The 27,590-nt window shown below is 42.3% G+C and overlaps 1 protein-coding gene across 1 annotated transcript in view; it reads left to right on the forward strand.

Annotated features, from left to right (window-relative positions):
- Window positions 1–15,292: 15,292 nt before the first annotated feature.
- LOC139449708 (guanylate cyclase soluble subunit beta-1-like) overlaps window positions 15,293–27,590 on the forward strand; it is a 66,078-nt gene continuing 53,780 nt past the window's right edge. Inside the window, exons 1-2 of the mRNA XM_071231219.1 lie at window positions 15,293–15,599; window positions 22,256–22,329. Coding sequence (XP_071087320.1) covers window positions 15,597–15,599; window positions 22,256–22,329 — 77 coding nt within the window. The 5' untranslated portion in view covers window positions 15,293–15,596. The remainder of the gene's footprint in view (window positions 15,600–22,255; window positions 22,330–27,590) is intronic.

Below are 27,590 nucleotides of genomic sequence, written 5' to 3' on the forward strand. Positions count from 1 at the left end.
ATATGGAGATATGTATGAATCAACAATACCATTAAAATTAAATTCACTAGAGAATAAATAGCGGTATTCATCACATCGGTCAGTGCAATTACATAATGTACAGAATCGTTTAGCGATTGATTTTGTTATTGAAATTCCTTTAGACGATTTTCCAACAGTTGACGTCTTCATGGAATGTTGCCAAGGCAGATTAGATAGGGTGAAATGTATTTTAAAGTAACGCGAATCTTGGCAATATGTATAACATCTTGCTTTCCATGACAATTCTGGATGTGGGTACCATCTGGTCATCGAGATAGAAGAAAACGTGGTATTTGAGCCTTTCGAAGCAACATGCTTACCCTTTTCAAGAACACCTGGTGTCATCACCTATTTTAAATGCCCCATTCATATAAGATTCGCCGCTAAGTTGCCTTTTTGGGGATTTTGTAGTTGACTTTATATATTATGAGGTGGTACAGTCAAGAGACATTGATGATTGGAGAGTAAGGTACATGTTGACACATAGGATGAATAAGATCAGAGAGATTGGATGCCTGTATATATAGGAAGAGATTTATATGTAAAGCAAAGAAGCATGAAGTCGAGAGGCAGCCTGTTTCTGGGCACAGGTATTATGTACTCATGTCGTGATGATCTTCTAATGATGCCGTGTTCTGTACTTTCTGTAACCAGACTACGTGTTCTGTACTTTCTGTAACCAGACTACGTGTTCTGTACTTTCTTTAACCAGACTACGTGTTCTGTACTTTCTGTAACCAGACTACGTGTTCTGTACTTTCTGTAACCAGACTACGTGTTCTGTACTTTCTGTAACCAGACTACGTGTTCTGTACTTTCTGTAACCAGGCTACGTGTTCTGTACTTTCTGTAACCAGACTACGTGTTCTGTACTTTCTGTAACCAGACTACGCGTTCTGTACTTTCTGTAACCAGACTACGCGTTCTGTACTTTCTGTAACCAGACTGTGTGTTCTGTACTTTCTGTAACTAGACTACGTGTTCTGTACTTTCTGTAACCAGACTACGTGTTCTGTACTTTCTGTAACCAGACTGCGTGTTCTGTACTTTCTGTAACCAGACTACGTGTTCTGTACTCTCTGTAACCAGACTACGTGTTCTGTACTCTCTGTAACCAGGCTACGTGTTCTGTAGTTTCTGTAACCAGACTGCGTGTTCTGTACTTTCTGAAACCAGACTCTGCGTGTTCTGTACTCTCTGTAACCAGACTACGTGTTCTGTACTCTCTGTAACCAGACTACATGTTCTGTACTCTCTGTAACCAGACTACGTGTACTGTACTTTCTGTAACCAGACCACGTGCAACAAAGCCGTACAGTTCCACCTGACATCGAACCTCTCCGTTAAATGACCTTGTCTATGAGCCTGACAAAGCAAATGCCCGATTACCTATTAGAATGTACTGGATTACCGTATCGTGTCTCGCAAAGTGTAGACTAAAGAGATGTTATCATCGTCTATCTAAAGCAACTCACTAACGATTTCTTTATGTGTATACATGGGATTCGCAATGTGGGGACCAGCACGCGTGTTTAATATACAATGCGGACTATAGATCGTGCAGTGTCCGAGACACATGGCTTTGATGCAATGCTTTGCGTGTGAAAGCGAACCCTGTTGTCACCTGTTACACCAGCATGACCCAGCCTTATAAATAAAGTAACCATCTCCCGGGATTGTAACCTTGATGTAACGGCATTTATTGCTCATCAAGGCTCGAAGCATTTGGTTCAACAAGAAACGTGTGTTTCAATGGTGACGTTTGTGCTGTGGACATGTGTTGAAGGATGTGATAGCGTTTGTTTATTGTTCTCGTTGGAACAAAACAAATATGATAATATTCTTGTGTTTCCTTGACAATAATCTTTATATATACTGATTTTACCTTGTACTGTTAAATAATAGTTATACTGTTCTGATATTGGTTATAAAATATGTGATAACCTAGTAATTGTACTGTCAGTTCGCGGTAGGTTTTTATATGTCAATACTTTGTAAATGTTCCAGTCACGATATTGCTATAATACTGTCGATTTGACTTTAAACTCGCTCACTCACTAATATGATCAACTAATCTGACTAGCAGACAGTCTGTAATGGCCACATCATTCCTATGTGTAAATACGGACTTTTTATTCGTAAAACATGGGTGTTGCGAAGCTTACAGTCGTAAATACTGAGTTTCCCCTCCGATCACGCAATCAAACGATGTATTGTACGACGGATGCAACGCGCTATCTCATTCTAGACACAAAAAGACATTCGAGCCTGAAATGATTGAAGGATTTTCTTGCAAGTAGCAATTATAAACAATGGAGACTCCTTTATAAGTGCATTTTATATTACCATCTCAATCTTCGCAGTAATGCTCTTGAACGCCAGCAGGCTTATTGCATTTAGAATGACAAGCACCTTTACGTGCATATTGAGTATGACAGTATTGAGCGATGCGGCCAGTCAATCATGCCTTGGCTGTGGACGTGTGTTTACACATCAACAGGTGAGGTGAAATAGTCCCAGATGAATGCACTTATAAAGTCACGCATCTCAACACAAACCTAATCTTTTCAGTGAACATGATACAAATAAATGGGCACTTTATACAATTAACAACAAACTAATAAGACGATAAAAGCATATAATGTACATGCAACTCAATACTGTTTTCTTGCATTAGCAACACATTTAAAGCACCTACTATAAACAATATTCTGGTGGTGTTTCCTTTCAGGTAAACAAAAATTCAAAATGTCAATTTTATCAATTACATTGTTGTGAAAATATAAGTGTATATATACTGATATTAAACACCACGCACGTGTTACAAATAGGTGTAATAACAAAAATAAGTAATAACCCTGTTTTTTGACCGTCTCATATTGCAAACACCCTTTGTCATGACGATTTACCAACACATCGCCCGTCTGATTTTTTCCCCAAAGTGTAAACAAAGCTGTCAACAAGCGGACAAGTAAGAATCTAATTGTGTGGAAAGTATAAATTCACTTTCGTTCATTTCCCTGTCGATATGTTTACTCTCACGTGAATAAATCATTATTTTCTTTTAGATGGTCCTGCGCATGCGTGGAAACCAATGCTGTGGCCTTGACCTGACATTTCTCACATTAAAACATTATAACGAGGCCTCGTGTACCTGGCATGTATTGTTGTACGATGACAGATCTGAATTCTCTTTATTTTGATTTACGACCATAGGACTGTTTAGCCACAGTCTTTTCAGGAGAGATCTCGGTGTTTAACCAGGTATAGACATTTTACAGGGTATTGAATGACAAGCCAACTTCGGAGCGGCCATTGATTGTATGTGTCGTTACTTTCTAGGGTTTGTAAGTCTATATGCTGACCCTGGTGACCAAGGTGAGCTGAGGTGAAATTGGGTTTAACGTCGCGTCCAAGATTATTGCACTTATATAGCAACGTGCATGTACGTGTATGTGGCTGTTTTTTCTAGTCCGGACTGATGCCGATTAAAGTGCTCTAGCTCACTGTTTAACATGAATACCCCACTCAGACATAGTATACTGACTCCGAGCCGACCAGTCCTTGTTTTAGCCCCTTAATGCCGAGCGCCAGACAGGGTAACAACAAGTACCATCTTTTAACGTCTTTTGGTATGACGCGGCCGGGAATCGAACCCCGGACCTTCCGCTCACCGGGCGGACGCTCTACCATTAGACCACGGAGGCGGCTGGAGACCAGGGTAACCATCACCCATCGTAAATATCTAGAGTGATTCTGTAACTTAGCTGATTGTGTTTCATGACTCTATGCTCTATTTTATTGAAAAAAATATTTTTTTAATTACTTATTTGTCCCTGTGATCGCCGCAAATCAATATGCAGAGTTGTTGCCCTTAGTTACTAAAATTCGCTGATTTGGGGTTCGAATCCTAGATTTCCTCCACAGCAAGTTAACACATGTAAATTGATTCCACGACCTGTTAACGTTAGTATCAGTACATACAAAAAATAAACCCGTTTTCTCTTCCCATTGTCTAGATTCAAAATATAACATACATGAAGGCACATGCGGTCTCGATGAAAAAATCACATTGTAAAAAATAATACCAAAATTATCAGTGGAGTCTGCGAGCGAGGGTACCGTCTAACACAGCTGTACAGTCCCTCAACAATATTGAAACCTGACTTTGATATATGCACCAAAGTAATTGGGAGCACAGCCAACATGACGGATCAGATGGTGGGAACACACATCAAGGTGTAAACGATTCTGACGTTTCTTACTGCGCAACCTTACTTGATGACCGAGGTATGGCTATATCAGTATCTTGAACAATGTCTGTGACAATAGTTCCATTCTTAGCCAGCATGACAAGACAGTAAAAACAAAGCACACGAGCCAGCACAGAGCAATGAGATAAAGCAACAAAAGGCCTCTTAGAACATAGATAAGAGAGAGGGAACGCTGCGTATAAACTGAAGCTTCCCAGGACTCTTCTGACAAGAGCACAAAAGCATTAAACGTTACATATAGTTCCTTTATTAAACCAGACATATGTGTCCCGGGTTGTATAGGTGCGTTTGTTTGATTGATGTTGTATTTGTGGCCCGTGTTAATTTTTTGACGTCAGTTGAAGAAACTGAGGACTGAAAATAGATTTTTGGTACGTGCACTACACGAACACATTGCAACCGTGACATCGTCGGTGTCATAGATTGTACATCTTCATCAGGAGGATGATCGGTGGCCCAGTCGGCTATGGTGCCGTCATTAACTGTGCAGAGTTGCGGACCTTGTCGTGCCAGACACTTATGGTCATGGGTTCGAATCCCAGTTCGCCATGATAATGTTTCTTGGTTGGCGGTCGGGTAGCCTAGTTGTTAAAGCGTTCGCTCGTCACGCCGAAGACCCGAGTTCGATTCCCGACATGAGTACAATGTGTGAAGCCCATTTCTGGTGTCCCCCGCCGTTAAAGCAGCGTAAAAGCAGACTCAATCACTCTAGGTGTATCAGCGTTATACTTGTAAACATCTAAGACCTGCATCATTTCGGGCTTTCCTCGCGAATCAAACTGACACGCCGTGATATAACTAAAATTCTGTTCAACCATACTAATATAACCACTCTTCACCAGGTCAAGTGGAAGATTGTTACACGTTCCGGTATAAAAGGTTGCAGCATCGTCACTGAATTCTGATCCGCTTGACGGGTGTTCATATCCCAGATTCGACCCGATAAATATCCTTTATTAGGTCCGTTTGTTTCACAATTCACAGGGGCGGTCGGGTAGCCTAGTGGTTAAAGCGTTCGCTCGTCACGCCGAAGACCCGGGTTCGATTCCCGACATGGGTACAATGTGTGAAGCCCATTTCTGGTGCCCCCCCCCCCCCCTGCTGGAATATTGCTAAAAGCGGCGTAAAACCATACTCACTCACTCACTATTCAGAAAACAATCACAACCTCAGAAGTGAGGCTTTCTGACCCAGCAACCCGACTATCCCACCTAACTCACATGATCCACTCTGGTTTATTTTTGAACCGCCGATATGCACAGAGTATAAAGATTGTAACCATGGCTGTCTGGTTGTGCTGAAGGAGTATTGCTCTTTTAGAATGATGAATACATACTTATAGAAATGAGCATCCTTACAAACAGGGTATGATTTTCTATGTAATAGCTTCATGTCGATACATAATGTTCCAATATAACCGAAATATTCCATATTATAGACGACTGTAGGCTGAACTAGAAAATAAACCTTATAGACTGCTCTTTTACTGCCGTATACAAATCGAGCATCAATGAGACCCTGCAGTGTTTGTTATCCTGAAACCATATCTAGAGTATGTGAGCCAAGGCTTGAAGACTTAAGGATGTAATAAAACTGATAAAAATTTATGCCCACTTGTGGAAAGGCGATATAACCGTTTTAATGGTTGTAAGTAGTTGTACAGACACAATAAGACTACTGGTAGTTCAATATGTCTAGGTGTGAAGCCTGTTCTGGAATATTGCTAAAAGCGGCGTAAAACCATACTCGCTCACTCACTCACTCAATACGTCTAGGAATTGATGTAGTTCCGACCATGATACAATTGTAGTTATTGCTGAGTTATAAACTTAAATCAATGAGATTTCAGGGGAATGGTTCAGATGGCATCACAGACACTAGATGTTACGACGTTTTAACCTAACTCTGTGGTTTAGAGGATATAACATTTTCGTTCAGGTATATAACCAACGTTCAAAACAGCTACCTTCATCTATCCGACGGCAAGTTGTGTTTTGGATGTGTGATCCTTCACGTTTTGTATCCCGTCTAACGGTTGAATGTATGCAATTTTAAACACAAGACTTAAACATAAAGGAAAAGATGAACACCGCATCTTCATATCATTATTTAATAAAATTAGGGCAGACATTCTTGACCAGTCCTGAAACTGGGGCAGGCATAATTCGACGCCATTCGCTGTACATACTTGCTACACTTAGGCTCACAAGAAACCTTTGATCATGGGTTTGTTTCTAAGTTTGGCAGGACCATATCCGTGCTCACCACTTTTAATTTCACCAAAGTGGAAAACAAATTTAAATTTGCCTTACTTCTGGCGTCAAACCCAACTCATTCACTGGTCGTGAACACACTGTTTGTAAGTGATGTCACTGTGGGATAATACCACTGCCGAACACAGAATCTAAGTTAATTGACAAATTTGAATTATTTTACATTTAACACAAACGGTGTGTATCAGAGAACATAACAGCCAATATAATATTGAACCGAGGTAGTGTTTCCGAAATCAGTATATGCATGATGGCATGATGGCTCTCTCCGTATTTCAGAATACTGCTGTATATGACCCCGTTATATTTTCATTCGTCTTAACAGTGATAATATTTACCGAAACCCTTTCTCGTTTAAGAAGGAAGTCACCGTTCTGGGTTCTGTTGCTTTTGCATGATGTCTACAACAATAGGGCGACAATTGCATACCATTTTGTTGGTTTGACAGGGGAGTATGTTTACGCACATTTCCGTACTGAATTGGTTGCAATTTACATTCAGCTGACCAAATCGAGTAATGTACTATGGAATCATGGCGCTGGTTTGTTCAAACAATATGGGATCTTGAAGAAGCTATGTTGCCCCTTTAGTTTTCAAGTGGCAAATAAACAAGGATAACCCAAATGCACCAGTTTTGACACATTTTTGGTAAAAGCTAACGACTTGGTGCTAAGTCATGGAAATCGAAGCATCAGTAAACACAGACAAGAATGTGCCAATTTTGTAGATCGCCATCTGCCAGATAGGGTCATGGTTTAACTGCTGTTTTGCTTCTGTGGAAGTGAAAGTAAACAGCTGCGAAGTCAAACCAACATATACCTCTTCGATCGTCCACTCTTCGTTCGTGAACCAACAAGCACATGGTCGATAGACAATTTCCTCCGTCTCCATAGCTTGGTAAGAAAGCGCGAGGAGATTGTGAAACGTCACGTTCTCGTGTGATCAAACCGAGAGTTGGAACAGTTGATGTGACGTCATAGACACGTGACATAGTGTGTGATGATGATGTTCTTCGTTCGCAAGGTGTCTGTCTGTATGGGATGAGGTGAAATGGGGTTTAACGTCGCGTTAACTTACATAGCGACGTGCATGTACGTGTGTGTGTTTGTGTGGCTGTTTTTACAAGTCCGGACTGATGCCGATTTATAGTGCTAGCTCACTGAAATACCATGCCGCAGTTTAACATGAATACCCCACTCAGACACAGTATACTGACTCCGAGCCGACCAGACCTTGTTTTAGCCCCTTAATGCCGAGCGCCAGACAGGGTAACAACAAGTACCATATATTAACGTCTTTTGGTATGACGCGGTCTGGGATCGAACCCCGCACCTTCCGCTCTCCGGGCGGACGCTCTACCACTAGACCACGGAGGCGGTCCTGTCTGTATGAACTTGGTCATCAACATGTGACCACGTAAATAGGCCTTGCATGGACCAAACGAGCATCTCTGAGCCGCTCGGCGAAGATCGGGGAACGTTAACTGGGTGTTGTTTTACGCCGCAGTCATAGTCCAACAGCATAAGCCAGCACGTAATAAATCGAGTCAAGCCAAGACCACCAGTGGATGGTGACACTTAAAAGATCCAGATACGTCCCAAGTCATTTCGTTTGGATGCCAACTTGAAACAATCCATAACATATTGTGACCACCCAATCTTCACTTCTGCGACAAACATGGGTGGTATTCTCACACTGAATCCTGGGCAGTTGTTTTGGTTTTTGATATACACGCTGGAACCAAGCATTAAACATTTGGAGACGCATTTTTCACTCAAAAATGAGGGGTTAAATAAATTTGCTTTAAAGCAAGAAATCTTTTCATTCCGTCCATTCACCTCATGGCAGTCTAAGCCCAATTTATATCATGACAATTAATAAATTCTATATTGAACTGAACTATAAATCACTTCTCTTGTGAATCTAAAAAAATATAACAAATGGTATATTTGGGATAACACTTTCTTAGTAAAGTACAGATTCTAGTGCTTTTTCGAGTTGAGTTCCATCCGGGATTCGAACCCAGACTGCCAGTGGGGAATCGAACCCGGGCCTTTAGCGTGACGAGCAAACGCTTTAAGCACTTGGCTACCCCACCACCCCTATTTTGACTTGTACCATATGTTCCCGTGTTTGTTGAGAGGAACATTTGACTTTCCTTTGCATGTGTTTCTGACGGATGCCACCAATGAAGCAGGATACGCTTTACCTTTTCGTGAACACCTGGTATCATCACAGTTTGATGGTGATTCACAAAAATATGCTTATGATGTTGTCAGAATTTTAGAACGGACTCTGCTTTTAGCAGGGATTACAAACAATAATGTTTTGTAGCTTCTACTTTTTTAAAAGTAACACTCCTGCTCGGGGGCGGTGGGGTAGCCTAGTTGAAAAGCGTCGGCTCGTCTCGCCGAAGACCCGGGTTCGATTCCACAGATGAGTACAATGTGTCAAGCCCACTTTCCGGTGTTCTCCGCCGTGACATTGCTGGAGTATTGCTGAAAGCGGCGTAAAACCATACTCACTCACTCACCCTGCTCGGGATAACAGATTATCCGATACGAGTGAATTAATGTACAGTACACTACGGTTATAACGAACTCAATTTTAGTTCGTTATAACCGTTGTTCGTTATAAGCATATACACAGCAAATGTTCGTTATAAACGTAGTTTACTTTACATTGTATTCCACCCTACGAGGAAATGGGTATGCATTCAAACTCCTTTTTGCAAGAAAGCGTAAAAAAACACTTGCGTTGCCTGGTTCATGAAGAAAAGTTGACCTTGTCAGTCTATTGTTTTTTGGCATTCTAAAAATCATTTTTAGGGTTGTGTTACGTAACGAATAAAAAATCATCTACAGTTATGTACCACCGTTATATAGCGCCATGGAGACGCTCAGCAAAGAGTCAAAAACAAACTAACAAAAGTTAATCAACGTGAAGCAGAAATTATATTTCTCAGAGGGAAAATTACTGAAGATGTTTTCCCCGTTATCTGCGCATGCCCCAATAGCTGGGGTTATTTTATCTACACATATGCAATTTGTTGGCATTTATTCCGATAGGCCGGGGCGCAGGACCAGACGTAATCATTTTAAACATACATAACACTTAATTCTTGTGGAATTTCTTCTTAATCAGCAATTTTCAGAGGTTGATAGGACTCGAGTTTGTCAGCAGGGGTAATTCGTTTTATCCTATTTTTAGTCGACAGTAAAAACACAAACCGTTCGGTCGATGACAAACACAAAAAGCCAGTTTTCCCATCAATCCAAGGGTAGGGTATCCACAAGGCCGTGCTCCTCTTAACAGGGTTGAACAATGCGTGTGTGAGTTTGAACCATGAGTGGGTGAGTATGACTTACGTATGTTGTCGTGCAATATTCCAGCAATATCACGATGGGAGACAGAAATAGGTACGTGTATTGTGATGCTATACGAACCTGAACCCTCGGCGTGACGAGTGAACGTCTTAACAGCTTGACTATCCCATCGCATCTGAAAAATATCGTTGTTGTATCAAATAAAATCTATTTATTTTCCTTCACATTTTAAATTGTATAACCCGTGAATTTCTGGGTTAGAAATGATCTACAGCAAACTGTGCGTGTCGGAATTGGCGAATAACGGGATCGGGTGGTCAGGCTCGCCGACTTTGGAAGATGCTTGTCATCGAATCCCAACTGCGTAGATCGATGCTCATGGTGTCAGTCACTGGATTTTCTGGTCCAGACTGGATTATTTACAGATCGCCGTCATATAGCTGTATTATTGCTGAGTGCGGCGTTGAATTAAAAAAAAACCAATCAGTCAGTCAAATTGCATATCAATTGAATTTATGCAAATGTCTGTAGACCAATAGGTTCGATGAAGTTCCATACAGGTGAATTATCCATTAAAATCCTAAAGGAAAATATACTCTGCGAATTTTAATTCTTTGCTCAGTCCAAGCAGAATATCAACTAAAATCTAAACTCATTTTCATGTAATCACTGATAGCTTTTAATGATATATTACTTCCTCCTCTGCAAAATAGCTTTAAAAAAATATAACTGAAGAACGAATCATTATTTGTTTTGACCTGATAAGTGATTTGTGTATTCATTCCCTCAGAGGAATACTTGTATGACCTGGACTAATCCCTTTATATCAGGTCAATAAAATGAAATATACCATAACTTCATTGGTATTTTTCCACAATGGCAAGCATGAAGTAAAATGATGATTTTATGAAAAGAACAGTGCTCTCGAATCTTAACATTGAATGTAGAATGTTTGAAGTAACACAGAATAACTCGCGCTAATACTAAGACTACATTGACTTAAATATGGGGTGAGGTGAAATGAGGTTTAACGTCGCGTCCAAGAGTATTGCACTTATATAGCGACGTGCATGCACGTGTGTGTGTGGCTGCTAGAACTAGTCCTGACTTATGCCGATTTTACAGTTCTAGCACACGGAGATACCCCTCTCAGACACAAGATTCTATTTTATTACCTTAATGTCGATCACCAGACAGGGTAACAACAAGTACCATCTTTTAACGTCTTTTGGAATGACGCGGCCGGAGATCGAAGCCAGAACCTTCCGCACTCCGGGCGGACGCACTACCACTAGACCACGGAGGCGGTCGACATAAAAATGAAAACAAAGAAAATATTCAGTGTCAATACTTTGCTTTTAGCGTTCGTTTATCATATATATATTTTACTTTTTATTACAGTGCTAATTCCGTACGCATTAGGAGTGAATGGTTCCAAATAATAGCTACCATAACAAAAACACAGCCCCATTAACCAGTTGGAGGCTGCCGGAACTATTTTCTTCTCATGAAAGTCAAATGAATAAATATTTGAGTGAGTGGGTGTGTGAGTTGGGTCTACCGCCGCTTTTAACAGTATTACAGTTATATCGCGGCGTGTCAGCTTAATGTTGGAGGAAACGCTGAAGTGATGCAGGTCTCAGACGTTTACTACTTCGGTGAAACCCACGAACACGAGTATGGTGCTGACAAACCTAAAACATTATCGGTGCGAACCGGGATTCGAACCCACAATCATAGGTTTCTGGCGTGCCCAAATCAATATTTGAGCCTGACTAATAATACCGATGGTACATAGTGTCTTTGCAGATACTTAAAAAAACAGTCTACACATTTACATCAGGAACAACGAATGAGTCACGTGTTAACATCAGGGAAATAGGCGGTACGTTGATCCAACGGTGGAGTCACTTAAACTAAGCCAACATAAATGAACGCTTAAACACGAATAAAAAAATACTTCTGCGCTCAGTTCCCACTCGGGACGGTAGATGTTTTTTGCATGTTGTTGGGATAATGACATTTAGATGTGTTAGAATTGCAAAATTTCCTGATACAGCTGTCCCTCGAAAGCCATGGCCTAAAAATATTTAACCCCGTGTCCTTCTAGCTGAAGGCCTTCTCTGTGAATATCGAACTATTCTCACGTTTTAGAAATAATATAGCAATATCACCAAAAGATCACAACAAATGGCTTACGCATTGCATGAGTAGTGGATCGAACCTCTGTTTTCTGAGCGGGGCTTACGCACTTGGAACAACCACAGACAAAGTTACTGCTCTTTGTCTGCGGTTGGAGAGTTGTCTCCCTTGGTGCAATGCGCTCGTTAGCGGGAAAATATATGCTTGGCGGCAACAGGACATTTTTATTCCTTTTGTAAATAAGTGCGTCTAAATATATAGCTGGCAATAACAAGTTTGGGTACTATCTGTTCCAGGTAACGAACTTGAAGAACCCGAGAAGATCTATTTTGGTTTTTGGAATTCCTTTTTAAATTCACATAAATATACACTGTCACTCAGAGGAGATTAGAAGAAGCTCGTTAGTGCTTACCCTTATATCCGCATATTTGACGTTATAATATTCATATTCGAGTGTTTCTTGTGGGACATTTCAAGGGCAAGGATGGGTCAATGGTATTATATCAATATTAATAGGGGTCACGGTTGGCCCAGTCGGTGAGGCGCCGCGATTTGCTCTGCAGAGTTGCGTCCCTTGGCCACGCCAGAAACCTATGTCAGGATTAACGAAATCAGGGATTTGTAATAATGCATCCCTTTACATATATCATAATATATGTTAAACTTTCAAAAGAGTTAATGTCTGGAATGCAGGTATTCCGGATTAACAGGGACTGGATTAATGAGGCTTTACTGTATGTATAAACTCGAATTATATATTTCTTCGTCAACATAAACATTAAAAATAAGGCCGGCCAATTAAACTAACTGAACCTGTGGTCTAGTGAATACAGTGTGTCTGCCTGGATAGTGGAAGGTCGGTGATTCGACAACCGCCAAAAGTTGTTAAAAGATGTTACCCTGCCTGACATTCGGCGTTAAGGGGCTAAAACAAGGACTGGTCGGCTCGAATTCAGTATACTGCGGACCCGTGAAGATCCGGGGTAGAATAGGTCTTCAGCAACTCATGCTTGCCGTAAAAGGTGACTATGCTTGTCGTAAAAGGCGGCTAACGGGATCGGATGGTCAGGCTCGCTGACTTGGTTGATGCATGTCATCGATCCCAATTGCGTGGATTGATGTTCATGATGTAAATCACTGGATTATCTGGTCCAGAATCGATTATTTACAGTGCCGTTATATAGCTGGAATATTGCTGGGTGCGGCGTTAAACAACAAACAAACAAACAAACAAACAAACAGCATACTGTGCCTGCGTGGGGTATCCATGTTAAACTGTGGCATAGTATCTCAGTGGTATACCTTTGTTATCTGAAACGTCAACGCCAGAGAATAACCATACTCCATTATCTTACGAAAGACTTCACAGGGTGTAAACTGCAAAATAGCGGCGAAAATTATATGAAGTGCCTCACTGAAAATCAGCGATGACACCAGGTGTTCGCCAAACATGTAAGCATGTCCCGTGCAACAGGCATTACTCCGGACTATAGCTAGTACAATCAGCCACACACCTGCATGGACTCCGCTATATATATGTGCTAACATCTTGAACGCGATGTTAAACCCCATTTCTCCACCACATCCAATCCTTTGAACAAAATTGATCAAAACAGGTAGAATTATTAGCATAGTTCCACTGACTGCACACATTGTTGCCTTGTAGAGATGGTATCTAGTTATGTATCAGTGACTAAAACCAATAACCAAAGTTACTTCATGCATCTTATGTCGCAATTACACTGGCAACAGAACAGACATCCCATAATACATCAATCTGAAGTGATACCTCAATGCACCTCATCAGTTAATAGTCGCTGAAAATACACTCCTGAATGTGATCATAATACCCTCGGCCATATTGCAAAATATATATGTCATTATTCCTGTAATGTTGCAGCAAAATTACTTATGGCGGTGTTTGTGTTATAAATTAACTTTTTCAAGGTGGTGGTCCTGTGCACAGCGCACAGGTCACCAGTCAGGTGAAGTTAAGCAACGTTGGGGTTCTTGGATGGGTGACCATGTTCGACAGCTTGGTTCCTAATTATTCTTATCTGTGTCTGAACAGGGACGGGTGGAAAAGCACGCTGACTGACCTGATTTACTCTCGATGTAAACTGCTGTCTTCGGCGAAAGACAGAAAACAAAACAGACACACGAAACTACTGCTGGGTAAAATGTTACATAAATGTATTTGCATGTTTGATGGTGGCCATAATTGTTTTGGTAAAATCCAATTTTCAAGTGTATAGTTTCTTTATCTCATTAGTTTATTTGTAAATTACAGTTATTTATAATGAGGTTTTAAAACTAAACACTGACAGAAGAGGAGAGATCTGGGAGTGAGTTTATCGAAAAACATAAAATGTCCGGCATTGCACCTGTAGCTGAAACAACCCCTCTCTCCATAAAAAATCCTGGATATCAAATGGCCAGCCTTAGTATTTCTATCGGGGGCACGGGTGGCCCAGTCGTCTAAGGCGCCGCGATTCGCTGTGCAGAGTTGCGTCCCCTGGACACGCCAGAAACCTATGATTGTGGGTTCGAATCCCGGTTCACCCCGATTATGTTTCTAGGTTTGTCAGCACCATACCCGTGCTCGTTGGTTTCACCGAAGTGGTAAACGTCTGCGACCTGCATCACTTCGGGCTTTCCTCCCAGAATAAGCTGACACGCCGTGATATAACTGGAATACTGTTAAAAGCGGCGTTAAACCCAACTCGCTCACTCACTAGTATTTCTATCTCTTGGGAGAGAGCCCAGAAGATTGTTTGCTGCAGGGACGATTTATATTATTTTGTTTATTTTATAAAAGTTAAAAGTTAAAATAGCATAAGGACAAATTTAAATGCACGTTCCATGCTTCTTGGATTGTTTTAATTTATTTATGACTGAAAATAACAGCTTCATCACGATAAAATAAGCATTTAGAATGGAAATGTACAATGAGGACTGGAAACACATTAAAACCTTTAATTGCCAGCACGTGCTCGTAACTAAAACGAGACACATAAACGCCTGAGTTTTCGATTAATTACAAATAAAACAGATTTCCAAAATAGTGCTCACCTATAAACGGAAAACGGATCTAATTTTATCAATACCACAACTGCCTGCAACTGTGGTGTTATAAATAGGCTACGTTTCTCTTCAGCGAGTAACACGGCTACCGCGCGGATCGTTTCGTTTCGTTATTGGTGAAACGCGCTGGCGTTGCCGATCCAGATTTTCTAATCACTCCGATCTAAACACATGTGCCGGGTGGTAGGGAATGTTTACAAATGCACTGATATGAACTAGGTTGCGTTTTCAATGGTTTACTTTGGGTGTGTGTGCCGCACTGACGTTAACCACTCGCGTCTATCGCAACGCCATTGTGTCGAAGGGGTGAAGGTGGCTTGTGTGTTTACGGTGTTGTCAGAGAGAAGTGTTATGGTCGACCAAGCCTTGCCATGTCTCAACTAACATAGCGAGCCTAACGGACCACTCCACTAGCGTTCGAGACTAACCGATACACCGACGGAACGTATTTGTGTAATTTCCCACAATAAGCAAAAATGGTGAGTACATTTCCTGGGTGTCATTTTATTCTCATGCGTAATTTGCCCTCGCTCTTCGGCTAACCTCTTTTTGTCACGTTGTCAGTGTTTTTTACATGCGTAAAGATCGTGTATATATTAATCAATGTTTTCTCACCTTGGTGCTTGATGTCTGTTATTTACAATATTTGAAGAACCTGTTACTGTTAAACATGCCAGTGTTTCAACTCTTTCTATTAAGTCGTTAATATTTGTCAACAATATTCTTCATTATTATTATCTGAATGAAGTAAAATTTAGCAGATTGCAAAAATGCAGTACATGTATTTATATGTTTAATAAGCCTCATTAAGCGCCCGACTCGATCGTTCTGGTATACAATGAGGTCCATGAAGATTTAATATCTGTCCCACGTGCAAAAGGAGACTGATGCACAAAGAAGAAAATCCTATTGATATGCAGGTGCGAAATCAGGTGACAGAAAACTCTCGTTCATGGACCCCCCCCCCCCCCCCCCCCTCATATCTCACCCCCTCTCCCTGCACCCCCTTCACCATGTTCAGCTTATGAACAGGCTGTGCCAGTCCCAAGGAATTCATTGATTCTGCGAGGATTTTGTTTAGAGTTTACGATCTGATCGGCAACTGATCTCGCCGGGCGCGGAGTTTTATTTGATAGATCGATATGCTGAGTAACAGTGTAGAGTCGCGGCCCCTGTTGTGGCGAGTGTCGATCAAGAACTCGCCCTCCCAGCGGGGCGGTGTGGGCCGATATGTAGACAATAGCCACACAAGTAGATCTCTTTACGCTGAGGCCAGTGTTAGGACGACAACTGGGCACTGCTCTTAATGGAACGCGTACTAGAGAGGGTTCCCCCCTTTCGCCCTATACTCTGGCGAGTGTTATGCTACATACAGGTACTCTTACTGGAGCTGTGATGTTCAGTAGAGCTCTGTAGACAATTCGCCATACACTGAGCCAATGTATTGGGTCATTTTAGAGTAAGTTTCGACCTGGCATTTGTTCGTACGTTTGGTGACTAGGATTATGAGATTCCCCGAGACCAGGGAATTCCCCTTATACTTGGACCTGCACTCGAACGATCCATACAATGGAATTCCCCGTATGCAGTGACCAGTATTAGATCATTGTCGATCAGAGAAAACCGCTTATCCTGCTCTCAGTACTGGTCCAATTCTCCATATACTTGGACTAGTGTTTGATCAATCTCGACCAGGGATTCCCCCGTATACTTGGACTAGTGTTTGATCAATCTCGACCAGGTATTCCCCCGTATACTTGGACTAGTGTTTGATCAATCTCGACCAGGGATTCCCCCCGTATACTTGGACTAGTGTTTGATCAATCTCGACCATGGATTCCTCCGTATACTTGGACTAGTGTTTGATCAATCTCGACCAGGGATTCCCCCGTATACTTGGACTAGTGTTTGATCAATCTCGACCAGGGATTCCCCCGTATACTTGGACTAGTGTTTGATCAATCTCGACCAGGGATTCCCCCGTATACTTGGACTTGTTTGACCATTCTAGACAAGGGAAGTCCCCTAATATGTAGATTATTGTTTGCTCAATCTCAAACAGTGATACCTCCTTATATTTGAACTTGTGTTTGATCAATCTCGACCAGGGATCCCCCGTATATTTGGACTTATGTTTAATCAATCTCGACTAGGGATTCCCCCCGTACATTTGGACTGGTGTTTGATCAATCTCAACTAGGGATCCCCCCGTATATTTGGACTGGTGTTTCATCAATCTCGACTAGGGACTCCCCCGTATATTTGGACTTGTGTTTCATCAATCTCGACAAGGGATTCCCCCTTTATTCTTGGACTAGTGTTTGATCAATCTCGACCAGGGATTTCCCCTTATACTTTGACTTGTGTTTGACCACTCTAGAGTAAAACCGTGGAAATTCTTCCTAATTATGCTTAGTCCACCGTGGTGATTCCGGGTTAGAGTTGGTCCCAGTAACTGATGCTCGTCGTAAGACGAGACTCAAAGGATCGGGTGATTGGGCTTGGTTGATAGCGTGTCATCGTACTCCGACGGTGTGGATCGTTGTTCACAACGTCAATCACTGGATTGTCGTTTGATTGTCTGGACCAGATTAGATTATTTACAGACGGCCGTCATGGAGCTGGACTACTGATGAGTGTGGGGTTAAAGAACAAACAAACAATATCATGCTTAATTGTACATGTCCAGTACTCGAAATATGTTGACCAGGGAATTCCCCTTATTGGGGACAAGTATAAGACACTGCTAGCCCAGAGAAATCCCCCTTTCATTCGACCAGTACTGGGGGGCACGGGTGGCCCAGTCGTCTTAGGCGCCGCGATTTGCTGTGCAAAGTTGCGTCCCTTGGGCACACCAGAAACCTATGATTGTGGGTTCGAATCCCGGTTCGACCCGATTATGTTTCTAGGTTTGTCAGCACCATACCCGTGCTCGTGGGTTTCACCGAAGTGGTAAACGTCTGAGACCTGCATCACTTCGGGCTTTCCTCACACATTAAGCTGACACGCCGTGATATAACTGGAATACTGTTAAAAGCGGCGTTAAACCCAACTCACTCACTCACTCGACCAGTACTAGACCAATCCAAAACAGGGAATTTCTGTTACACTAAGAACAGTATTACATCCGTGAATATCCGGGGTAGAATAGGTCCTCAGCAACCTTCTTGCCGTAAAAGGCGACTATGCCTGTCATAAGAGGCGACTAACGGGATCGGGTGGTCAGGCTCGCTGACTTGGTTAATGCATGTCCTCGATCCCAATTGCGTGGATCGATGCTCATGATGTCAATCACTGGATTGTCTGGTCCAGACTCGATTATTTACAGACCGCCGTGATATAGCTGGAATATTACTGAGTGCGGTGTTTAACAACAAACAAACAAACAATAGCTGGATATCTGTGATTTTACCAGCTGAACTTTCCAATACACCCCTTGACCTCCCATCTCGTGGACAAGACAGTTCAGCTTGTAAAATACGGCTATTAACATATTAACTCATATTACACACGTCTTCCACGTTCAGTGCAATATTAATTTTTCCTTTTCCCGAACTTTCAATAAATCACCTACCATGGCAACAGTTTGTTACACAATAGACGTTTAGAATTGGTTAGTCGTGACGCAGATGTATTGTACCATACTAGTAGATGTTATTTGCATGCTGCGTTCAGTTTTATTTACATACTACAACGTCAATGTTACAGGTCAGTGCGGGCATCAAGGTGTTACTTCCTTCTTAGTTAAGTTTTGAACACCATTGTGACTTGAATGGGTGTTAGTGCTACAGTCTCGTGGGTTGAGAAACGTTGTTAAATAGGAGTGAGTGAGTTCTTAGCATTATTTCAGTTATATCACGGCGTGTCAGATAAATGGGGGAGGAAAGCCCGAGGGGATGACATCATATTATTCCATAGTGACGTCAATTCACTTCAGAGTGACATAATGTTTCAGAGTTTTCACGTTAATGAGAGTGCTACGTACAATTACTGATAGCTTTTGTGTTTAATAATGTCGACAAACGTTATGTGTTTACATATCTGAGACTAGAAATATATTTATCTCCCTATAGATGAGTTGCAACAGCTCAACGTCAATATCGATATAACACTTTACAAAAATAGGGAATGTTATATGATATGAAAATCAATTAAAAAAACCCCACCTTTCTGGGCATGTGTTCGGGTAGTGTAAGGCGCAGGGGCATAGCTTCAAGGTAAGGCGTTAGCTTGTCACGACGAAGTCCTAGGTTCGATCCCCTCGAGACCCGTGACGATCCGGGATAGAATAGGTCTTCAGCAACCCATGCTTGCACTTAAAGGCGACTATGCTTGTCGTAAGAGGCGACTAACGGGATAGGGTGGTCAGGCTCGCTGACTTAGTTGATACATGTCATCGTACCTCAATTGCGTGGATCGATGCTCATGATGTCAATCACTGGAATGTCTGGTCCAGACTCGATTATATAGAGACGTCGTCATATAGGTGGAATATTGCTGAGTGCGGCGTTAAACAACAAACAAAAAACATTGTTCCCAACAAAGTATATTTTCATGTGTCACACCCATTGATGGCATCTCGCCGCCGTGATAGGGGGGATATATTGTTAAAAACGGCGTAAAAGGCAACTCACTCACCATTTCGGTGGCATGTACAGAATTTTAACCATTTTATGTTAAATGAATCAGTTCTTATAGCTTCAGGGGCGGTCGAGTATCCTAGTGGTTAAGCGTTCGCTCGTCACGCCGAAGACCCGGGTTCGATTCCCGACATGGGTACGATATGTGAAGCCCATTTCTGGTGTCCCCCGCCGTGATATTGCTGGAATATTGCTAAAAGCGGCGTAAAACCATACTCGGTCGCTCTTATAGCTCAACTCCGCATCAGAAATCTGGCGTGGACGGCGGCGAGATGAATTGACGCGCGCTCACTAAGTATATGTCGGTCTGATCTTTACTTGATTGAAAATGGTTCTTTACAATAGAAAGTGTCGAGTTGCGGGTTAACATGTCGTATCCGTGATACATGCCTTGCCGTAACAGTAAATCGGTGCGACCTTATGTATGCTAGAAAGAACACAAACAAACCCAGGATTGATATAGTGCACAAACAATGTTCAATCGCGACCACTTTCCTTCAACAATTGTCCGCCATTTCTTCTTCGGAGACATGGAAACCGCTGTTAGTTTCTGTGTGAATAGTGTCCTCTGAAATCGGATAACTTTACTCAGCGACTTTTCAATAACAGGCGTGTCGATAATGGAGCTCGCCACGATAGGAATTGTAGTCATTATTGTATTAAACGGCTGCATAGAATACCCCAGACACCATTAGACTACGCATCATCTTTACGACCGGTCATTTTGAAATGTTAAGCTCTAATCATCCAATAACTTTTCCTTATGCTATATTATCGGTTAGGTATGCATCGGTACTCCCATTTCGTTTGTTCAATGATACGGATCTTGCTTTTATGACTGCCTTACACGTTGTTCCCAGAACGCATGGGGAATGCGACCTTTTGACCCCATTACTATGCATAATTATTTTCACCTGTTGGCAAGTATAAAGCGGATGGTTCATGCAAACCAGCAGAATAAATATATGAAATAGGAGAAGTATATAATGGATACGGGTATCAATAAAAATAAATATTGATTGCTATTTAGTGGTGTCGTTTCAAGTTGATTTATCATTAGAAAATCTTAAGCAACGTTAATGTTCACAAGAAGCCTAGACTTGGTCAGGGAGTCTATAGATTTTAGAGACATTATATATATATATATATATATATATATATATATATATATATATATATAGAGAGAGAGAGAGAGAGAGAGAGAGAGAGAGAGAGAGAGATGGAATCATTACCCCGTAGCCGCCCACTTTGTTATGACTGTAAATTTTTGTTTTTGTAATGGCGAATCCCGGCGTGTTAGACAACTGGGCCACCCGTGCCCCCTCGAGTTAAGTACTAGCCAGTTTGACAAATGGCTGGTGGATGTAGAAGGGCGAGACAGGCAATAGTGGTTGTCCTATGCGAGGGATGCCTTGTAGCTATTACTTGAGGAGCGGAATAGATCCCAACCCCACTAGGGGCGGTCGGGTAGCCTAGTGGTTAAAGCGTTCGCTCGTCACGCTGAAGACCCGGGTTCGATTCCAGTCATGGGTACAATGTGTGAAGCCCATTTCTGGTGTTCCCCACCGTGATATTGCTGGAATATTGCTAAAAGCGGCTTAAAACCATACTCACTCACTCACCCAACCCTCCTGGGGACAAGGGTGCTCCAATCTGCTGCAATTTGCTGTTCAGAGTTGTGTCCCTAAGCCGTGACAGGATCCTACGACAATGGGTTCGAATCCCCGAGTGGTATCCTTTGTTAATGAACACCATGCTCATTGGTTTTACCAAAGCGGTGACGTCCACGACCTGCACTGTATAAGATTTTGCTCAAATGATAAACTTACGCCCTATTATAACAGTCGCTGCATAAGTGCAATAATCTTGGACGCGACGTTAAACCCCATTTTACCTCACTACCACCCTGATATAACTGAAATATTGTTCAAAGCACATCAATTTCCTTATACCACCCAGAAGGGGGCACGGGTGGCCCAGTCGTCTAAGGCGCCGCTATTGCTGTGCAGAGTTGCGTCCCTTGGGCACGCCAGAAACCTATAATTGTGGGTTGGAATCCCGATTCACCCCGATTATGTTTCTAGGTTTGTCAGCACCATACCCGTGCTCGTGGGTTTCACCGAAGTGGTTAACGTCGGAGACCTGCATCACTTCGGGCTTTCCTCCAACATCAAGCTGACACGCCGTGAAATAACTGTAATACGGCGTTTTAAAGCGGCGTTAAACCCCACTCACTCACTATACCACCCAGAAACCCTTTCCACATCGCAGATAATCATCTTCCCAAAATGCCACAATCATACAGTGTAAGCGCCCAAACCTTTGCACATAGATCCGCGAAGGATATATGTAGAACAGAGAACATGTCAGCAATGGCCAAAACAGATACCGTTATGGAATAACCAAGGTAGACATGTAAGCAATTGTCGGCATGTCTCCTCCCCATCCTCTCAATGTGGTGATGCATGTTTAAGATGATGTTTGTTGTGTTGCAGTACGGGTTCGTGAATCACGCCCTGGAGCTGCTGGTGCTGAGGAACTTCGGGCAGGAGAAGTGGGAGGCTATCAAGTAAGACTAATAGTGTTTTTGTTACCATACAGTTTAGGTGCACGGGAAATAACAAACAAATAAGATAACTGTTGCCAACAAACAAACAGGACGATCAAACAACAACACGCTTCACTCGGGACAGATGTGGACAACATGTAGTAGGGGTTTGTTTTTATATGCACGGAGACGATGTTCATCGTGCATAGAGGCTGATGATGATAGTACTTTGTAATACAAGAAGGAATTTCGTGTCTATATATATATAAGCCTTCTCAACAAAAATAGGAAATAGATGTGGTCCCGGTTTATCGATCGCCTTTTTATCTCGAGACCTGACTTTAACCATTATTGTCTCGTGTTTGAGAGTTCCAAAACTGTTATCACCATACAGGTATTGTCCATAACCACTAACATAACACGACATGGACAGGTAAGGAAACAAGTCATCTAATTTAAATCAGCTTTTGATAACATACAGCAAATTATCGTTTTTTTAAGGAAAAAATAAACAAGGCCTCCTAAACCTCAACCTTGTTATCCCAGTTTTGATGGAAACTATTTTTTTGGGACCAGAGCAAAGTCATGCATATCTATATCTATATAAATTTATATATCAATATATATCAATATCAATATCAATATCATATATATATATATCGTTATCTGCGTTGGTGATATATGTGACTCTACAGTTACATACCACGATGACGCCTAAAGACAGTAGTATCATTTTACGTACAGTACCTAAAATCATCGCAATGGCATCATATTATTATTAGTATACAAACGTAGCGACACCTTGTTGCGAAAACGTACACACCGTGACACCTAATGCCTTGTATGAACAGTACCTAGATGGACACCTCCATACTGACGCCTGCCATACATGTATAGTGACACCTGATGGTGTCTTCAAACGCATTTGACACCTCGCATTACACGTGTATCCGCTCAGTCACACATGCTGAGGATACGTTAGCGCCACCATGATGATATGGACATCAACGCTCGCTGCGGCTCGCGCCTCGGTCGTTCAATCTGTATTACCCGAAGAGGGGAGCCATCCTACTCACACCACACAGCTCCGAACATGGTGCACTTTACACACCAGTGTAAAACCCTGAACCAAGGCTTACTACCCTGTCATCTAAATCTCATTAAAACCAGATCTTAGTTCTCGCTACCGCTAAACAAAGATCTGAGGACATCCCATTACGGGTCACGTCAGATTGATCTTGCGCGAACCTTGACCGACCAATGGAATGACCAATCAGAAGGCAACTTTCTCGTGCTTTACGGCACTAATTTCAAATTGGCGACTACGCTTCGAAACATATTTTGACAAATTCTCGCTTACAAATTTGAAACCTGAACAAAAGAACATTCTGGAATGGCTAATAGATGGTCTAGATTGTATGGATTCAGTCGTTAAACCCATAACTATCGTTCGGAGTTAAAGTATTTGAGGTTGCATGATTAGAAATCACATTCCGACTGTCATCTCATAATCTGGAAAGCGATGCTCTGATTGGTCGGATGAAAGGTCGTTCTGACGTGACCCCTAATGTGATGTCCTCGGATCTTTGTTTAGCGGTAGCGAGAACTGAAGTCAAAATTTTATGAGATTGCTGTCATTTAAATCGAATCGTTCGACCTCGTCTCGAGCACTGGGTTGTTGGGAAAGAAAACCTGTTGTAACAATGGACACGACGTACCCAAGAGATGTAGGGCGCGTTGCAAGCCACGAATCGCTACGATTAAGCACATTAATCGCTCATCCCGGGGTCTGCAACAGTTCGAAGCCCTTGCGCACTCTTCCAAAATGGCGGCGCAACTACCGCTTGGTTGCCTTGCTCTAATGGAGAACGTAATGGAAGAGCCTCGATGATGAACTCATGAAATTTATGACTACTTTGAAGATGTGGAGCAGACTGAGGAGGATGGCGTGTTAGCTGCCTTTTCTCATTTCCCAGTTGATTCAGTCAAGAATTTCTTGTTCCGCTGTCGAACTCAGCCGCCATTTTGGTTTGAGAACGAAGCGACCTCAGTCAGCGATTGGTAAGATTTGCAAGCGGCTGAAAATTAGTGCCTCGTTGTAAGGCGAATCGTTGGACATCGCTTGCAAGCGATTGACGCTTTGCATCGCACACTTGATGTTGGTTAATTCGTACAGTGATTTTGATAGCACTGGTTGCTATGTGAGACCTACAAATATATACAACAGAAGGTACGGACGGTTTTACTATACAACTCACATAAATATAGTTTAAACAGGTATATACTACTCAAAACAAGTTAAAGAACACCCGATTGTTTCATATCACCATAGTTAATGTCTTTAACTTCTTTTGAGTGGTATCTGTCACGACAGATTAACTATAGCAATATGAAAGGATCTGGTTTTATTAAACCTCTTTTGAGTAGTATTTATAAATGAACAGAATGGCCACCATCATTCCTAACTAGTGTTTGGTACAACTTTTTCATTCACGAGTATTCGTGGGAACTAGTTTTGGACAAGGTTTTGAGGTATATATGCTGACAGTTCTGAATAAATGGTTTCTTGGTTTACGGAGGGGCAGTTTCGCCCCGTCGATCCTATTATCGTGGGATCGATTTGTGAGTTGGATTTTACCGAATTGGTATAGATTATGACTTCGGGATTTCCTCCCTTAATTTCCCGACACGCCTCGAAGTAACTTTGGGTTTTACCTGTCACTGACCTATTCCAACCGGGAGAAGCAGTTTTAAGAAGCAGTTTGTGCGTTTTTACATTGGTAGCTTAATTTGGTTACGTATTTTTGCAGGAACTTCATGGATTTCAACACACTTGGGTCAAAGGTGTTTTGCGACGCTAAGTGGAATTAGGTCATATCGGTTTTAGAAACAATTAAGAAAACCTTTCTCAAACATGTTCTTGTTTATAATGTGTTTCTCCGCTTGCGTGGCACCTGACCAACAGACACTGAAATAACGGTTATCTGGAAACAACACATGGAATGCCAGCTGATACAAACGGTCGGGCACTCTCATTAATCAGAATAACTCAACATTACTCCGACTCCAGATGCCCTTGTGGCCGTGGGGTTCTGTTGGTGTGGGGTTACGTGGGGGTGGGGTTATGTTGAGGTGGGGTTATATAGGGGTGGGTTTATTTGGGGGTGTTTCTTTGGATGCACTGTTCGGGGTGTCCCAAATCCTGATGTGGAACCTGCATTGATCTATTTTATACTGGCACTCGTATGTTTCACCAAATTGGTAAAGGTCTGTTGAATATAACTGAAATAGCACAGCGGGCGTAAACATATAATCACTCAACTTGTCAGACGGCGTCACAACATGACCATGTTCTCGGGCACTGTTAACAGTGGACTCATCAGAACGCCATAAACTGACCGTCGAGCATTGGCGATAAAGTTAAGATCTAGTTATCAGATTCTGACAAGTTATATAATGTATTTATGAAGCTCCTTACACTTGACCAGCCACTGTATATACTTCCAGAAAGTTGAGTGACTTCTCACTTTACGAATCATTGCAAGCTCCTAAAATACGTACCGTCTTTGTCACTAATGGAGTGAATTGAATGTTTGACGCCGTTTCAGGGGGAATTCCAGGCGGTCTGTAAACAATTGTTTGCTTGGTTGTTGTTTGATGCCGCACTCAACAATATTCCACCTATATGACAGTCTGTAAATAATCGAGTCTGGACCAGACAATCCAGTGATTCACATCATGCACATCGATCTAAGCAATTGGGATACGATAACATGCATCAACCAGAGACCATATTATATGGTCTCTGTATCAACCAAGTCAGCGAGCCCGACCACCCGATGCCGTTCGTCGCCTCTTACGACAAGCATAGTCGCCTTTTATAGCAAGCGTGGGTTGCTGAAGACCTATTCTACCCCGGATCTTCACGGGTCTGTAAACAATTACCATTTACCGAAAGCATAAGCTACGATCCACAGCATTGGCTCACGATGTTTCGCAATCCAGGTCACTGAGCCCCACCCCTGTCTATTTTAGTAGACTCTGGTGTCAAGCTTAGGTTACTGGATCTCATGTCGCCCTCGGAATCCCCACGGGGTACTGATGTAAGAAAGAGCGCCCCCGTGGTCTAATGGATAGAGCGTCTGCCCTGATCACAAAAAGGCCGAAGGGGTTGGATCTCCTAGCCGCATCACGCCAAAAAGACGTTAAAAGATGACACTTGTTGTTACCCTACCGGATGCTTGGCATTAATGGATAACGCAAAAAATGGTCGGCTCGGAGTCAGTATACTGTATCTGAGTGGGGTATCCATGTTCAACTGCGCATGGTATCTCAGTGGGCTGGCATTATCAAACAGGCAGTGCTCCGGACTTGGACAAACACGAAAACACGCACATGCACAGCGCCATTTAAGAGCAATAAGACCCTTGAAGATTCCGGGGTAGACCAGGTCTTCAGCAACTTCACGCTTGCCGTAAAAGGCGACTATGCTTGTCGTAAAGGGCGACTAACGGGAATCGGGTGGTCAGGCTCGCTGACTTGGTTGATGCATGTCATCGTTTCCCAATTGCGTGGCTCGATCCTAATGCTATCAATCACTGGGTTGTCCGGTCCAGACTCGATTATTTACAGACCGCCGTCATATAGCTGGAATATTGCTGAGTGCGGCGTTAAACAACAAACAAACAAACGAAGAGCTATAATCTGGAACACAAAGTTAACCCCATTTCACCTTAGCTGTCCGTGGTACAGAAGCGGGCTCCATGTTGTAATCATCAAAGGGGAATATAATGTCGCAGCCAAAGATTGCTGGGTGTGAATGGCCTCCTTGCAAAATACCGAGGATCTCAACCAGCCTATTGTGTGTCAGTATTGGTGGTTCCAAACTATCGATCAGCAAGTTATACTTGAACCCATGCTTGCCGTAAGAGGCAAGTCGTGAGAGTGCTCTTGTCGGGTGGCCAGGTTGATGCATTTCATCGTATCCCAATTGCGTGGATCGATGCTCATGATGTCAATCACTGGATTGTATGGTCCAGACTCGATTATTTAAAGACCGCTTTCATATAGCTGGAATATTGCCGAGTGCGGCGTTAAACGGTCAACATATTTCGCTTTGATCACCTGAAGTAATTCATGTTACGTACCGTACCATACCATACCATACCATACCATACCATACCATACCATACCATACCTCCAGTGCAGGCGACACTTTTAAAATATGTTTAAACTACGTGGATTCAAGCAGGCAGAACCCAAAGCCACAATCAGAGTGGAAG

This window comes from Haliotis cracherodii, unplaced genomic scaffold (assembly GCF_022045235.1).
Source record: "Haliotis cracherodii isolate W230 unplaced genomic scaffold, xgHalCrac1.p SCAF_8, whole genome shotgun sequence".
NCBI classification, from domain to species: Eukaryota; Metazoa; Mollusca; class Gastropoda; order Lepetellida; family Haliotidae; genus Haliotis; species Haliotis cracherodii.